This window comes from Saccoglossus kowalevskii, chromosome 21 (genome assembly GCF_978046115.1).
Source record: "Saccoglossus kowalevskii chromosome 21, keSacKowa6.1, whole genome shotgun sequence".
Classification (NCBI taxonomy): Eukaryota; Metazoa; Hemichordata; class Enteropneusta; family Harrimaniidae; genus Saccoglossus; species Saccoglossus kowalevskii.
Window position 1 is genome coordinate 524,003 of NC_140661.1, and position 16,784 is coordinate 540,786.

A 16,784-nucleotide genomic window follows, 5' to 3' on the forward strand; every position below is an offset into this window, starting at 1 on the left:
GTACTGACCGTTACATACATGTACTGACTGTCACATACATGTACTGACTGTTACATACATGTACTGACCGTTACATACATGTACTGACCGTTACATACAAGTACTGACTGTCACATACAAGTACTGACCGTTACATACATGTACTGACTGTTACATACAAGTACTGACTGTTACATACAAGTACTGACCGTTACATACATGTACTGACTGTTACATACATGTACTGACTGTTACATGCATGTACTGACTGTTACATACATGTACTGACTGTTACATACATGTACTGACTGTCACATACATGTACTGACAGTCACGTACAAGTACTGACTGTTACATACAAGTACTGACCGTTACATACATGTACTGACTGTTACATACATGTACTGACTGTTACATACATGTACTGACTGTTACATGCATGTACTGACTGTTACATACATGTACTGACTGTTACATACATGTACTGACTGTTACATACATGTACTGACTGTTACATACATGTACTGACAGTCACATACAAGTACTGACTGTTACATACAAGTACTGACCGTTACATACATGTACTGACTGTTACATACAAGTACTGACTGTCACATACAAGTACTGACCGTTACATACATGTACTGACTGTTACATACAAGTACTGACTGTTACATACAAGTACTGACCGTTACATACATGTACTGACTGTTACATACATGTACTGACTGTTACATGCATGTACTGACTGTTACATACATGTACTGACTGTTACATACATGTAATGACTGTTACATACATGTACTGACTGTTACATACATGTACTGACAGTCACATACAAGTACTGACTGTTACATACAAGTACTGACCGTTACATACATGTACTGACTGTTACATACATGTACTGACTGTTACATGGATGTACTGACTGTTACATACATGTACTGACTGTTACATACATGTACTGACTGTTACATACATGTACTGACTGTTACATGCATGTACTGACTGTTACATACATGTACTGACTGTCACATACATGTACTGACTGTCACATGCATGTACTGACTGTCACATACATGTACTGACTGTCACATACATGTACTGACTGTTACATGCATGTACTGAGAGTCACATACAAGTACTGACTGTTACATACATGTACTGACTGTTACATACATGTACTGACTGTTACATACATGTACTCACTGTCACATACATGTACTGACTGTTACATACATGTACTCACTGTCACATACATGTACTGACTGTCACATACATGTACTGACTGTCACATACATGTACTGACTGTCACATACATGTACTCACCGTTACATATATGTACCCACTGTTACATACATGTACCCACTGTTACATACATGTACTGACTGTTACATACATGTACTGACTGTCACGTACCATACATGTACTGACTGTCACATACATGTACTGACTGTCACATACATGTACTGACTGTCACATACATGTACTGACTGTCACATTCATGTACAGACTGTCACATACATGTACTGACTGTCACATACATGTACTCACTGTTACATACATGTACTGACTGTCACATACATGTACTGACTGTCACATACATGTACTCACTGTTACATACATGTACTGGCTGTCACATATATGTACTGACTGTCACATACATGTACTGACTGTCACATGCATGTACTGACTGTGACATACATGTACTGACTGTTACTAACATGTACTGACTGTCACATACATGTACTGACTGTCACATACATGTACTCACTGTCACATACATGTACTGACTGTCACATACATGTACTGACTGTCACATACATGTACTGACTGTCACATACATGTACTGACTGTCACATACATGTACTCACTGTCACATACATGTACTGACTGTCACATACATGTACTGACTGTCACATGCATGTACTCACTGTCACATACATGTACTCACTGTCACATACATGTACTCACTGTCACATACATGTACTGACTGTCACATGCATGTACTGACTGTCACATACATATACTGACTGTCACATACATGTACTGACTGTTACATGCATGTACTGACAGTCACATACAAGTACTGACTGTTACATACATGTACTGACTGTTACATACATATACTGACTGTTACATACATGTACTCACTGTCACATACATGTACTGACTGTTACATACATGTACTCACTGTCACATACATGTACTGACTGTCACATACATGTACTGACTGTCACATACATGTACTGACTGTCACATACATGTACTGACTGTCACATACATGTACTCACTGTCACATACATGTACTCACCGTTACATACATGTACTCACTGTTACATACATGTACTGACTGTTACATACATGTACTGACTGTCACATACATGTACTCACTGTCACATACATGTACTCACTGTCACATACCAGTTCTGACTGTTACATACATGTACTGACTGTCACGTACCATACATGTACTGACTGTCACATACATGTACTCACTGTTACATACATGTACTGACTGTTACATACATGTACTGACTGTCACATACATGTACTCACTGTTACATACATGTACTGACTGTTACATACATGTACTGGCTGTCACATATATGTACTGACTGTCACATACATGTACTGACTGTCACATACATGTACTGACTGTCACATACATGTACTGACTGTCACATACATGTACTGACTGTCACATACATGTACTGACTGTCACATACATGTACTGACTGTTACATACATGTACTGACTGTCACATACATGTACTCACTGTCACATACATGTACTGACTGTCACATACATGTACTGACTGTCACATACATGTACTCACTGTCACATACATGTACTCACTGTCACATACATGTACTGACTGTCACATACATGTACTCACTGTCACATACATGTACTCACTGTCACATACATGTACTGACTGTCACATGCATGTACTCACTGTCACATACATGTACTCACTGTCACATACATGTACTCACTGTCACATACATGTACTGACTGTCACATACGCACCATTTTATTTTGGTTAGAGATCAAGTCAAGTGATCAACTGAATTTAATATACATTTTTGTAATTCATTTGATTTTGTTTTTAAGAGAAGCATAAACAATTAATAGAATATAATAATTCACTGATTAATAAATACAATAGTGTGAATTTTCATCTAAGGGTTGACATAATTAAATAGTGGTGACATTGACATCTATCATTTACTAATGGCAATAAATAGAAATTTCTCTTCATTCATGCATTTTTGCCAGATTACAGACTAAACTGTGTGGTTACTATGGCAACCATTGTGCTACATGTATTTCATCAGAATGTTAGTAACTTAGATTTGTGAATCACAGTGAGAGAATTTCCAAATATATTTCTGTTTCACAATAATTCTATTAAGGAATGAAATAACCGCAAGCCTTGAATACTACACAGCAATGTGTCAACTCACACATCAATATTTCAAAGCATAACACTTTTCTTTTGTTGCAGATTATCAAACATACACTGACAAATGCAACACTGAAACGTGAATGGCAGAATTTGTATGGCAGATATTTTGTAACTAATTTCTGGCAGCAAAATCTTCCTTTTTTGTCCCTCTTTTGAAATCTACTTTGCTATCTGTGTGACATTCACTTTGCAAGCCCCTCTACACACCCATGTCATTACTAAGATTTGTGAAATAGACTTCTAGGATTTAGATTTCAATGGAAAACAATTCAAAGTGTAAAAAAAAAGAAGACATTATTGATTATCTAATGCCCCATTTAAGTACACACATTCAAGTAGCATGGGAGGTAAAAAGATGTGGATATTACTATGCTAGTTTTTCTGTGCACTATCAGGTGACATTAACTGACAGGGGATTATTCAAATGTAACCTTTATGTTTACCCCTTTGCCCTCCAGTTATCGTTGGATTATCAAGAAAAACTCAAAAGATATGCAAATAATCATTATTAATTTGGCAGACGATTAGTGAAATTATAATCATAGTTGTAAATTGTATAACAATAGTTATGTTTTTTATCTGAGAACAGGATCTCTCATCAGAGATGTAGCACTTCCAAGTCATCATCTTTGTTCTATTTTAATAAGTCATACAAAATGGGCTGATTAAGTGATTTGTTATTTGTAGTAAATATCTGTTATATTACACAAACCAACAAACTTGATTTGACAAATTAGTCACTAAAAGCAGATAATCTGTAATTCAACAATTCTATTCGAAAAATGTTGCTTATGTACCACTGTAAATTCAATTTCCTTAATCAAAACAAACATTGCCCAATCACAGAACCACATGAGGTCATGTGACCTAAATATGAAATGTCTAATACATCTCCAAGCTAACCAAACACTATCACGCACACAATCATGTGGCCTGTGCATATATGTAGAGGTTATATAAGATAAACATCTCTAAAACTAGTGAATGTTAAATTCTTATGGTTTCTTTAAAAGTACTGAGTAAATTTGAATCTGTCAAAGTGACCAACACTTGCAAGGTTGCAGAAAAGAAAAAAACCCAGGCCAAAAAAAAAAACTTGGGTCTTTTTTGAATGTTAAGAGTGGTAATTTGTATGGTGGCTCATAGTGTTTCCATTTTTCAGAATACTGTAGAATATTGTCATTGCTAAAACAATAAGATGCTGAGTATCACAGTATAAACCCATGTATGAATAATGATTGGTCAAATAATACACATCAAGTCATATTATTGTAAAACCAGTATGAGTGTGTGCTTTTTAGAAACAAAAAAATTCTTGACTCACCCCACCTACCTCCTCAAATTTTTTGGTAATCATTTCAAATGCATTGTTTATTGCCTCTGTTGACCCTGTTACTGTGACGATGCGTTCTGCACATGAACTATCTGATATGTTAATTCTGGCACCGCTCTGTAGACAAAAACACATATCACATATCTTAATTCTGGCATAATATAATTGGAGTAAAGAAATAGCCAACACTAATCATATTATATTAATTATATTAGGCCCAATAAAAACTGCCCTATTCAGATATAATTGAGATACTTGCATTCCAGCTCAACGAGTGTTGGTAGAGACTCCTTTATCTCACATAAAAATAAGATGGAAAACAGAATATGCAATAAATTTCATATGAAAATGTTTGTAGCGAATATATATTAAAGTGTTAGACTATCTGGTTAGTGCTACTAGTCGATGCCATTGTCAACAAATTAGCATACTCATTTTAATATTTTGGGAAAGGGTATCACAGTTTAGGTTAGACAATTAGAATAACCTTAGATATTTTACAGGTTCCTAACAACATATGCTGAAATGTCTCAGCAGTTCACATAATGTAGCTGCAATGCTAAAGCGACCGGTAACATTACACAAACTAATCTGACTTTTGTCAGCTTACAAGATAATGTTTTATCCGATATAAAATTATCAAAATTTATTTTAACAAATGTCAACAAATATCCACAAATAAATGCAATCTTATACATACAATTATCAAGTAATACTTTATAAGTTAGTCAATTAGATGATGAATTGAAATTGCTAGATTTTAATTATTGAATGCAAGTTGTGATTATTGGAAGCATTTCATAGAAATTTAAAGCCTCATTAAACATTTTTATTTTTTTGTGATCGCCTGACATGCAACACTCAATTGCACATAACAATTTTACATGCATAGAATAAAACCCACCAAAAGAGGGCAACGTTGCGACAAAAAAAGGCATTATCACTGATGAATTGACATTTTAACAGGACAGTCACAACACTGGAGGGCGGTCACAACATTAGAGGGCAATCTCAACACTAGAGGGCAGTCTTAACACTAGAGGACAATCTCAAAACTAGAGGGCAGTCTTAACACTAGAGGGCAGTCTCGACACTAGAGGGCAGTCTCAACACTAGAGGGCAGTCTCAACACTAGAGGGTGGTCTCAAAACTAGAGGACGGTCTCAACATAAGGCGGCGGTCACAACAACAGAGGGCGGTCACAACTATAGAGGGTGGTCCCAACACTAGAGGGCAGTCTCAACACTAGTGGGCATTCACAACGCTAGAGGGCGGTCTCAACACAAGAGGGCAGTCTCAACATAAGGGGAGGTCACAACAACAGAGAGCAGTCACAACAGCAGAGGGTGGTCAAAAAACTACAGGGCAATATTTCATAATTGTTGACTAATGGTTTACATCTCAATATGAGCATGTACAAATTGCTAAATTAGAAGGATTCATGAAAGATTAACAATATAGTAGTTTATTGATTTCTTTAGAAACCATGTCTGATATCAATCCACCACTACACAATGGTTGATATAGACAGGTCTTAGCTGTGACACTATAATTCATTTCATTCTATAAATATCATTTCAGCTAAATTACTGTTAAATAAACTTACCTGTTCTCGAAATTTCTTGATTGTCTCGCCACCCTTTAAAATTAAAACAAAGGAAAACAAATTATTATAGAAATTTTAAAGGTTAATTTCAAAACATTATTCTATTATATGGTCTATGTAAATAGGATATGATATAAATAACATTATTCTATTATATGGTCTATGTAAATAGGATATGATATAAATAACATTATTCTATTATATGGTCTATGTAAATAGGATATGATATAAATAACATTATTGTATTATATGGTCTATGTAAATAGGATATGATATAAATAACATTATTCTATTATATGGTCTATGTAAATAGGATATGATATAAATAACATTATTCTATTATATGGTCTATGTAAATAGGATATGATATAAATAACATTATTGTATTATATGGTCTATGTAAATAGGATATGATATAAATAACATTATTGTATTATATGGTCTATGTAAATAGGATATGATATAAATAACTTACTTTTCCTATTATACTACCAACCTCCTGTCAAAGCAAACAGAGAAAGAGATAACGTGAGTGTAAGTGGCGACAGCAATTCAAAGGTTGACATTTTATATACCGGTACATGGCTATAGTCAGGACCGTTAAATATTTCATTCTGATTTCCACACAAAGACTGATACAACTTTAAAGCATAAATCTTTTCAACGATCAATGTACTACATGTTATGGCAAAGATTCAATCAATTGCTATGATTATTTGTGAAACACAATGTCCATCAAACTGACTATAACTTGTGAATTATGGGTAAACCTGCATTATGGGTAATTTTCAATCCCACTCAATCAAATAAGCGGCTGGTGGCTAATATAGCTCAACTAAAAAACTCACATTTTCTGCCATTATTCACACAAAGTACATTTAAAATAAATATATGCCATTGTCAATTTAAATCAGCACATGCTACATTTGTCAATCTATCATTAATACTCAGAAGCAGAAAGTGCATGCTGTGAAACAAAACATACCAACACTGGCCTCAGAAGCTTTGACTAATTGTCCTTTAACCTTTGATTCTCACCTTTTGAAGCAGGGCATTGACTGAAGGCATTTGTTTACTGTTGTATTTAATTTGTTGTAAATATTAAAAGAATTATAAAATCTTTTTTAAGATTGCGAGTGAACTAGATTTTTTAATGAGGTTTTGATGAAAATTTGAGTTTTAATGTTCATCCTCTTGCATTTTACATCTAAAAAGATTCTTATAACTTAACACGCATGTACTTACGATAAGGACACTAAATCCTTAATGTTTTATTAGTGTTTTGTTTTTGTTAATATTTAAAGTTGATGAACAATTTTACTGGTATGGAGACATCAACTGAAACAAATGCAGAATTCACTTTTCTAGAAGTAGCTGACCAAACAGACAAGACAACATACACTTTGTTATGTCAGGAGGAGAGCAATAAATCCTAGTCAGATACCAGAAGAAACTGACAATGTACTCACAACTATGTATATTGAAAGGAAAACTATCATCAGAAAAATGAATAAAAAATGCAGAATCTATCAGAGTTTTAAACTTCAGTGGATTGTAGTTCTTTTAAAAGTCAAGTTTAGAAAAAAACACTTTAAAAATCAAACCAAGCACTTACAAAGGTCATTAGTTCCATAGACTTTTCATTAATTACATTGCATGTGACCTACTAGGTAATTTGCATCTGACCTTGTGTCAATGTCAATTTCCATGGATTTTATTTTCACATATTTATTATGAATATTTCATAATTTTTTTTTCATTCTATCTCCCATTAAAAATTCAATCAGTTATTATAAGTAATTTTCTACTATGTACACAAGCTCTTGTGATGAACAATAAAGAAACAAATAATATAAACGATTTTATAAATTTTGACTCAATAAAATAAAATGGGTTTTTTTTATGCAAATAAATCAATTTAAACCATATACATGTGTATAGAAAATCATACTTTAATATAAATTGAGCAGGCATTTTAAAGAAATTAATATAATTTGTAGTTTAATACTGATCAAATTATCTTCTATCCAGAAAAATGAGATGTATAAATTTAATAATCAATAGACTTTCACAAAATTCAATATGCAAAAGACTTTCGTAAACAAAAAAAAAAATTTCTTTTTATTTATAAATACAACTATCAAACTGAAGATCTTGGAACAACAGAAAACCTATCTAGCCTTTACTATATCCATTCTTATCTAACATTTCTGTATCAAATTGCTATTTTGTTCAACATCATTTGCATATCTTTGTAGTAATCTCCCAACAGACTGCATTCTTTTATTATTGTTGCCCCTTTTAACCTCTGGGATGCAGCTAACAAATGAGAGCCACCCATCTAAGTGATGGGGTCTCATACAACAGTATGATTCTATCGCTTCAAAAAGTGACGTTCTTATTCCCATTTGGAAATGCTGATAATGACATGCTTTTTGGGAAGTTTTATCAAGTAACAAGTAAATTGCATAAACCAGCAGACTGGTCTTATCTTATAGATAGGGATTGTAAACAAGCTAAAAATTAAATGTCCATATGTCAGTTTTATGCCTGTACAATATGGCTATACTCAGTTGCATACAAAAACTTGAAAAGAATAATCACTTAATCAGAATTTGTGATTTGTGTCAAAATTGTTCTTACAGCAATTTATACACCAATTACCACAGCATTCCATCTATTCTCATCATCATGCTCTCTCTGTCACCATGGCAACCCACTTTCCTCCACACTCACCTTTCCTTGCATAATGAGCCGTATTGTCAACGTAACTGCTGGACCATCATTTGCCATCTTCTTTATGTGTTCTTCTGTTGCCATAGAAACAAACTAATGAAGCATGCGAGTTGGGCAGTGTAGAGTGGCTGGTAACCTGAAAGAACAAGAAGATGAAGAAAGATCAGCCTCATTAGTGTCAACTAATGATGAATGCACATGAGGAGGATATTTGGTTGTAGAAGTGAAAAGCAATTACTGGTCAAATGGTCTGTAGATTCCAGCCACAACAATGTAAACACATCCGGAACCAATTAACAAGTTCATCATGAGTATTGCAACAGGATGTGTAATATTTAAAAAAAAATCATCTGTGACTTTTATGAAAACAGTTTGCAAATAACTTAAATTCACAAGTCATGTATGTATTTGACATTGAACCACTTTGATTCCTGGCCTCTTCTAAAATGTATATTTAAAAAAAAAATTTAATCAAAAAATGATCCACAACATGATAAATCCATGTAATCAACAAACAAACATGGAAAAAAAATACTTAGAGAACAGTGATTGGCTAGATTACAAATAGAAGTTTTAAAACACCACCAACTAACAACTGAACACAATGAGTCAGGAAGCACAAAACATCACACAGTAAACTAGAATCAGACGAATGGATGTCAAATTGTTTCCTGTTTCTAACATTATATATTTTGTATGTACTGTGACTTGAAATTGACATGTGTAGTCTGGATTGAATGGAAATGTGAGAAACCCATCATATCAGATGAGAGAAATAGAAAACAAAAAGTTGAGTACAGAGACAGTAAATGATATGTCAGCTTTACATGTCACCATTTCACTCTATACCCTTAAGCAAAAAGAGACACCCACGATATCCCATCAGGCTTTGCAACAGTAAAATATAACAGGAATTATAGGTTTTCACGCTCAACAGTTTTCTCTTTAGTGAGCAGCATCCATAGAACTGTTGCTAGGAAACAGAAGAAGTGATGAGGCTATATTTTGACATTTGGTTTCAAGTGATGAAGAAAAAGCAATACACACGAATCCCGGCACAACCATCACGGAGCTGTCAATTGTCGCAATGTTCGCAAAGAAATCAAAACCAAAATTGTAAAAACTGCAATCAAATGTTATGATGTTATATTAAACGATGGCTGGTCACTTGTAGTATCTCAACATAAGGAATGGGCTGTACTTGATATATTTCCAAAAGGTTGGCTGAATTCTGTTGCAATGCTGCCAATCAGCTCTCTGGGGCCTCAGTGATACCATATTAGCTCTATTAAAAGTGATTGAAATGTGACATTAAAAGCTGTACTTTTTTGGTGATTTGAAAAGCTGTACTAATCCACAAATAAAAAATCAAGGAATTAAAATTTAACAGTAAACAGAAATAAACATCTATGAATTTCAAAATGTATCCCTGTATATTTATTGGGAGCAAGATTTAGATTCTTGAAAAAAATTGACTTCACAAATGAACACATGTGAAGAATTTAAGTTTACACAATCAGGTCAATTAATATTCTGGATAAGACTAATTTCACTGCTTTTTGTAATTTAGAAATCACAATATAACCATCCTGTCATTTCTCCAGAGAAAAGGTACACATTTATGCTTGTTAATTTTAAGTATCCAAATTAATTGTAGGGCAAACATCTGTACTTTTTTAACAGGAGTAGCACGAGTTAGGATCTGGTTACTGGTGAACTTTGACACTTTGACACTGCTCACTGAAATTCCAAGTTCTAATTTCACATTGTTGGCGTTTTTTATACAGCCATAATAATTCCCGCAAATTAGCACTGACTACTTTGACTTGTAATACAGACACACACATCAATTAAGCAAAGAATGTAGACAATAATAGTGGGAGGAGGAGAAATACTACTACAGATTATAATACTAACGATGAGGCAATCATATGCTCTGTGAATTATCAAAACTCAAAAATGACTTGCTGTCAACTGCAATTTGATCATACCAGTAACTGATAAAAATCACAAAATGATACAAATATAAACCTTAGAAATTCTAGTCTATGGGTAGACTGGTTTTAATTTTAGATAAACTAACTAATTAAATTATTATTAAAATCATCCATGAGGAAATGTGAGTAGACTACTGGAAGCAAGACAATTTTTACACAAAAATATCACGTTTTGAACATTTTTGCAAAAGCGAGAAACATACATGTAAAATACAATATTTGTGCATAACTACCATATTCGCTCTATTAGTACCAAATATGTTTTTGTAAAATACAAAGGTATACTTACTTTAGTAAGTAATAATTTTGCTTAATACATGTATGTGCTTCTACAAGCAAATACAGTACCAAGCCAGACACCATCACAATATTTTTAAATAACTACTATGTTACAATCAATGAAAGGCTGAGTGAAGAAGAGATTAAAAAGAGACTTTCTCTGTACAGTCACACAACTTTAATACAAGCACATGCGCAATCAAATTTTAACATTTGTAGACTTTTTTATTTTTTTGTTCACCACCACAGAATATGGCTGCACAGTTACGAGTGCCTGTCTACCCAGCTAACCTCAGAAGTCACAATTTGGATAATGCTCATGCATGATATTATTGGCATCAATCACCCAAAACAATTAAAAGGTCACCATATTTCACATAACTGAAAACAGGAAAAAATTGGCGCTAGATAACATTTGGCTGTCAGCCTTATCGGTTAACATATGGAGCTGGCTTGAGTCAAATGGAATTTGGATAGAACACAGTAAATAACCATGTAATCTGTCTTGCATATCTCATGGAACTTTAAGTACTATATACCCAAGACATTCCAATACTATGCTACTGACTGCATATAACTGGAATACACACAGTACTTACCCTAGTAAACGAAATTTACTCCACAAGTATATTTATAATACTGCGAAATAGGAAGCAACTGAGGATAGGGAGGAACTGCTCACTGAAGTACTGCTTCAGTGATCCAATCAGTGGGAACAGTAGGACATTATACTCTCTGTATATCAGATATATCAACTGTGGTGTCTAGCTGATTTATACACAGTGCTGGGTTGAAACAAGGACACTTTAGGAGCGATGAAACCTTGAACTCCTCTAGCACAGTTGATAATGTTAATGGTGTTCTAGCAGAGGAATGTCTTGTTGCTGGTTCACACCCATAAAATATGCCATCTGACTATATGTAAAGTATTTGATATGCTATCTTATTCTACAAGTTAACTAGTTTGTAACCAAAACAATCAATGTGTGGCCATAAAACATTGGACAAAACTCAAAGAGAAACCACTTTGTAGGCATGGCTGGAGGAGTCACTGATCACAAAAGAATTCCACTGAATATAATGATAACGGGATTTTCAACTCATTCAGTTGTAGAAAGGGGTGATGGCCCTAATAAAACTTTATTTGGCACACCAATCAATTCACTGTTTAAGCACTCACAATTTTAATTTAAAAAAATTGTTCACATGCTGTAGACTCTACTTGTAAGTACATGTCTATTTCAGTGCATAAAATGAACATACAATGACATCACTGGTGTTAAATTTATTTACTGAGAGTCCATAAATTATAAACATTACAAGTCTCACTTTTTGGTTACTTGGCAATATGTTCAGCTTTATACATTGAAATTATAATCCATGGCTATCAGTTCAACAGGCTTCAAATAGTACCAGCTGTTTTATTATTTAGAAAGTTTATAAAGCAGTAACTAAATTCTTTCACTCATGAAATTAAATTAAATTGTCCAATAACTGTAAACATGAGAAGGACAGTTAAAAACAGAATACAAATTTGTGTTATTGTCATCTGGTGTCAAAACCATAAAAAGACAACAAAGGTAAAGTTATAACTGCAAGGAGAAAGTTCATGATTATTTCTGGTGTTCCATACGCATAAATTAATAACATTTGTTTATTTCTAAGATACACAGCTAATGTTAGAGTGTGGAAGGGGGTTGTGGGGTTGTTTATTGAATTAATTTTCAGTTTATTTTCTAACTTAATGAAAAAAAGACAATGGGAAACAATAGATTAGTTAAACAATAAGTATCACATGATTCCATGGTGTAATTTTGGAGGGAAGGATTGAAGATCCCTGGATTGAAGCCCCCATTCTAACTACTGTAAAATACCTTATTTTAGCTTGAATCATTATTGCTGAAAAAAATATTTTGGCTGTTTTGTAAGATTTTATTTTCACTAATTCTGAATCGAATGTAAAATATGTTAGGTATTTCACTGATTAGTTCCTTTGTTGATAATTGAAATGAAAATGAAGTACTTTTATATAATGAGCCTAGAACAAAGCTATCTTTTGTTATCTGTTTACACACAGGATTTCTGTATCAACTTATACATAGCTTTGGCACTTTAGCAGACAGCCAGTTAGAATCCTGAATTTGAATAACTAACAAATCCTGTGACACACAAACAGAAGCACTATATATAATATATGAGAGTCATTTCTTGTCACATTTCTATGATTTAACATAGATATGAAAAATAAAAATAGATTCATATTAATAAAATCTCGTGCATTGTCACTGATATACACAATATTATTAAACATCAATTGACAATTTCTTTGAATTATTACATTTCTATGTTACAATACGTACTATAATGGCCTCAAAAAAAGAACTAATATAAAAGAGATATAGATAAATAAAATAAATTCTTTGTTTCTTGTAAGACTACCTACACATATTTAGGAGGAAATGGAATAGTATAGTATATAAAAGGAGAACTAATATAAACAAGCAGCCTATCGGCTGAGATAGCTCCGCTGTTAGCAATGCACATTTCAATTAAAGAACTGAAGACATCATTAGAAAATGAACAATATGAATAGTATCAAAGCAATCGGACTTACAGTTTTTAACAAGAAGTCGAAAATATCACTTTTTACCAAAAATTACAAAAATATTCACCAAAATAAATTAATTAGAGAATTGAAGATATCATCACAAAATGAACAAATCTGAGAGAGGTCCACATGTAGTACCTATATATGTAATATCAAAGCAATTGGACTTGCGGTTTTTAACAAGAAGTCGAAAATATCACTTTTTACCAAAAATGACAAAAATATTCACCAAAATTAGAGAATTGAAGATATCATCACGAAATAAACAAATCTGAGAGAGGTCCACATGTAGTACCTATATATGTAGTATCAAAGCAATTGGACTTGCGGTTTTTAACAAGAAGTCGAAAATATCACTTTTCACCAAAAAATGACAAAAATATTCACCAAAATTAGAGAATTAAAGATATCATTACAAAATGAACAAATCTGAGAGAGGTCCACATGTAGTACCTATATATGTAGTATCAAAGCAATTGCACTTGCGGTTTTTAACAAGAAGTCGAAAATATCAGTTTTTACCAAAAATGACAAAAATATTCACCAAAATTAGAGAATTGAAGATATCATCACGAAATGAACAAATCTGAGAGAGGTCCACATGTAGTACCTATATATGTAGTATCAAAGCAATTGCACTTGCGGTTTTTAACAAGAAGTCGAAAATATCAGTTTTTACCAAAAATGACAAAAATATTCACCAAAATTAGAGAATTAAAGATATCAACATGATATTGAACAAACCTAAGAGAGGTCTACCCAAGGTACATATACACCAAGTATCAAAGCATTTAGGCTTGTAGTTTTCAAGAAGAAGTCGAAAAAGTAAAACATTGACACGGACGACGACGACGGACGACGACGACGACGACGGACAATCACTCATATGATAAGCTCCGCTCGACAAAGTCGACAGCGGAGCTAAAGAGATATAGATAAATAAAATAAATTCTTTGTTTCTTGTAAGACTACCTACACATATTTAGGAGGAAATGGAATAGTATATTTTTTTGTTTCTATGAAAATTATGTTTTTAAACGATACACATTTTATCAAAATCATAAATTCAAGAAATTTAATTAAGGTTTAGGAGATTGAAATTGTGTTATTATATCTTTGATCTTTGACCCCTCTCAACAACAGTTTTGTGTTTCATCATTAAGAGGATCACTGTTACAACCTTGTCTGTTGGCAATCTACAGGAATAATTCAAACTAAGTCTGCTTGTAATGTGTTTATCTCTATGAGGAGAGGATTTCAGCAAAGGGTTATGCTTGTACAACAATTTTTTTAATTTTTTATAATTATTTGTACTATTTGACAAGATTGTTTTAATAAAATAACATAAATAGGATAATAGACCAGAATTTTGGCATGAAAATACTTACAGTGATTGATAAGACTTGATAAGTTTAAAGATAAAAATTGTGAGACTTATTGTAATAATAAGATAATTTTAGATTACATTCTCACAAATATTTAAAAAACAAAAACAAGATTTGATACTGATTAATATGATATTCAAGATGATCAGATAAGATTGCCTGAATAATTACAACTCTAAGAAACAGAGTTTATGAAAGAGACAACAACAATGATGATAGGGAGACATTTTCCCTTCATATGCTTTTCTTTAATGTAACAATAATAATTCACCACTAGCAGACTCTAAGAGTAACTCATAACTTATTAATTCATAATGTCTTCCAGGTATTAATTATTCAATCACAGTAATTTTACATAGCTGTCAGGCATGATTAATAACCAATCACAATGCTTCTTACAAAGATCCCACTTTAGTAAATGTTAATTACCCAATCACAGTGTTTGTTAAATAAATCCCTCTTAGGTAAATGTTAATCACCCAATAACAGTGTTCCTTACAAAGGTCCTGGTATGCTAAATATTAATTATCCAATTCACAGTCCATCAACACAATCACAGTATTTGTTACATAGGTCCTATCAAAATAAATGTTAATTACCCAAGCATTATGTCACTGAGGTTTTACTCAGGAAATTATAATTAAAGATATTGTGTCTTAAATTATTCTGTGTTGTGGTTTATTTAAAGAAATTGTTTTCTGCATGACATTAGACCAACATAGTAAGGGAGAAGATCCCTAAATGATTGCTAAAAATAAAACCATGATACGGGCAATGATTGCATTATTACTTTCACAAGACAGTCATATAATTCAGTTTTCTCCTGAGTGTTACACACTTTACATATACTTCCTAAACATCTGTTTTTTGAAAAGCTGAGATTACGAGATTGGATTGTTGCTTACTCTGAATTACTTTATTTCAAGGTGCAATTAATTTTCATTGACAAATCATTTTGGGTTGCAATTAATTTTAATGAAAAATTATTTTTATTGATTTTATTTTTGTTGATATCTATTATTCAAAGTGAAAATATTTTTTTTAAATTGCTTATATCCAGTAATCAGCTGTATTGCTAGGTATATGCTGGATACATTTCCAGTTTGTTTATATTTTCGGTACATGAATCCTTTGAATACCTTTTCCTACTAAAAACAGGTTTTGATCAACATTTTGGACAAAAATAAAGCAAGAATTTGACAAAAGTTGAACTTACAGAAACCCATAAATCATTCTAATACTAGTAGACATACAAGCAAAATCAATCATATCAGTGTTATCATTTATCAATATAATGGTGTTCCTCAAAAGATATCAAAAGACCAAAGAATGAAGCTGAATCCTGTTTCTATCAGTGATTTGTAATTATATTGTGCAGAAATTGAAAAA

At 32.7% G+C, this 16,784-nt stretch overlaps 1 protein-coding gene across 5 annotated transcripts in view; it reads right to left on the reverse strand.

Moving 5' to 3' along the window:
* LOC100371890 (poly(rC)-binding protein 3-like) overlaps window positions 1-16,784 on the reverse strand; it is a 108,636-nt gene that overhangs the window by 15,085 nt on the left and 76,767 nt on the right. For 3 of the 5 annotated variants that reach the window (XM_085495197.1, XM_085495195.1, XM_085495194.1), the window contains 4 exons: window positions 9,127-9,262; window positions 6,866-6,889; window positions 6,391-6,423; window positions 4,776-4,901 (listed from right to left, as the gene is read on the reverse strand). In XM_085495197.1, coding sequence (XP_085351323.1) covers window positions 4,776-4,901; window positions 6,391-6,423; window positions 6,866-6,889; window positions 9,127-9,210 — 267 coding nt within the window. In that variant the 5' untranslated portion in view covers window positions 9,211-9,262. The remainder of the gene's footprint in view (window positions 1-4,775; window positions 4,902-6,390; window positions 6,424-6,865; window positions 6,890-9,126; window positions 9,263-16,784) is intronic. The other 2 variants (XM_006821443.3, XM_085495196.1) reach the window with 1 other exon arrangement.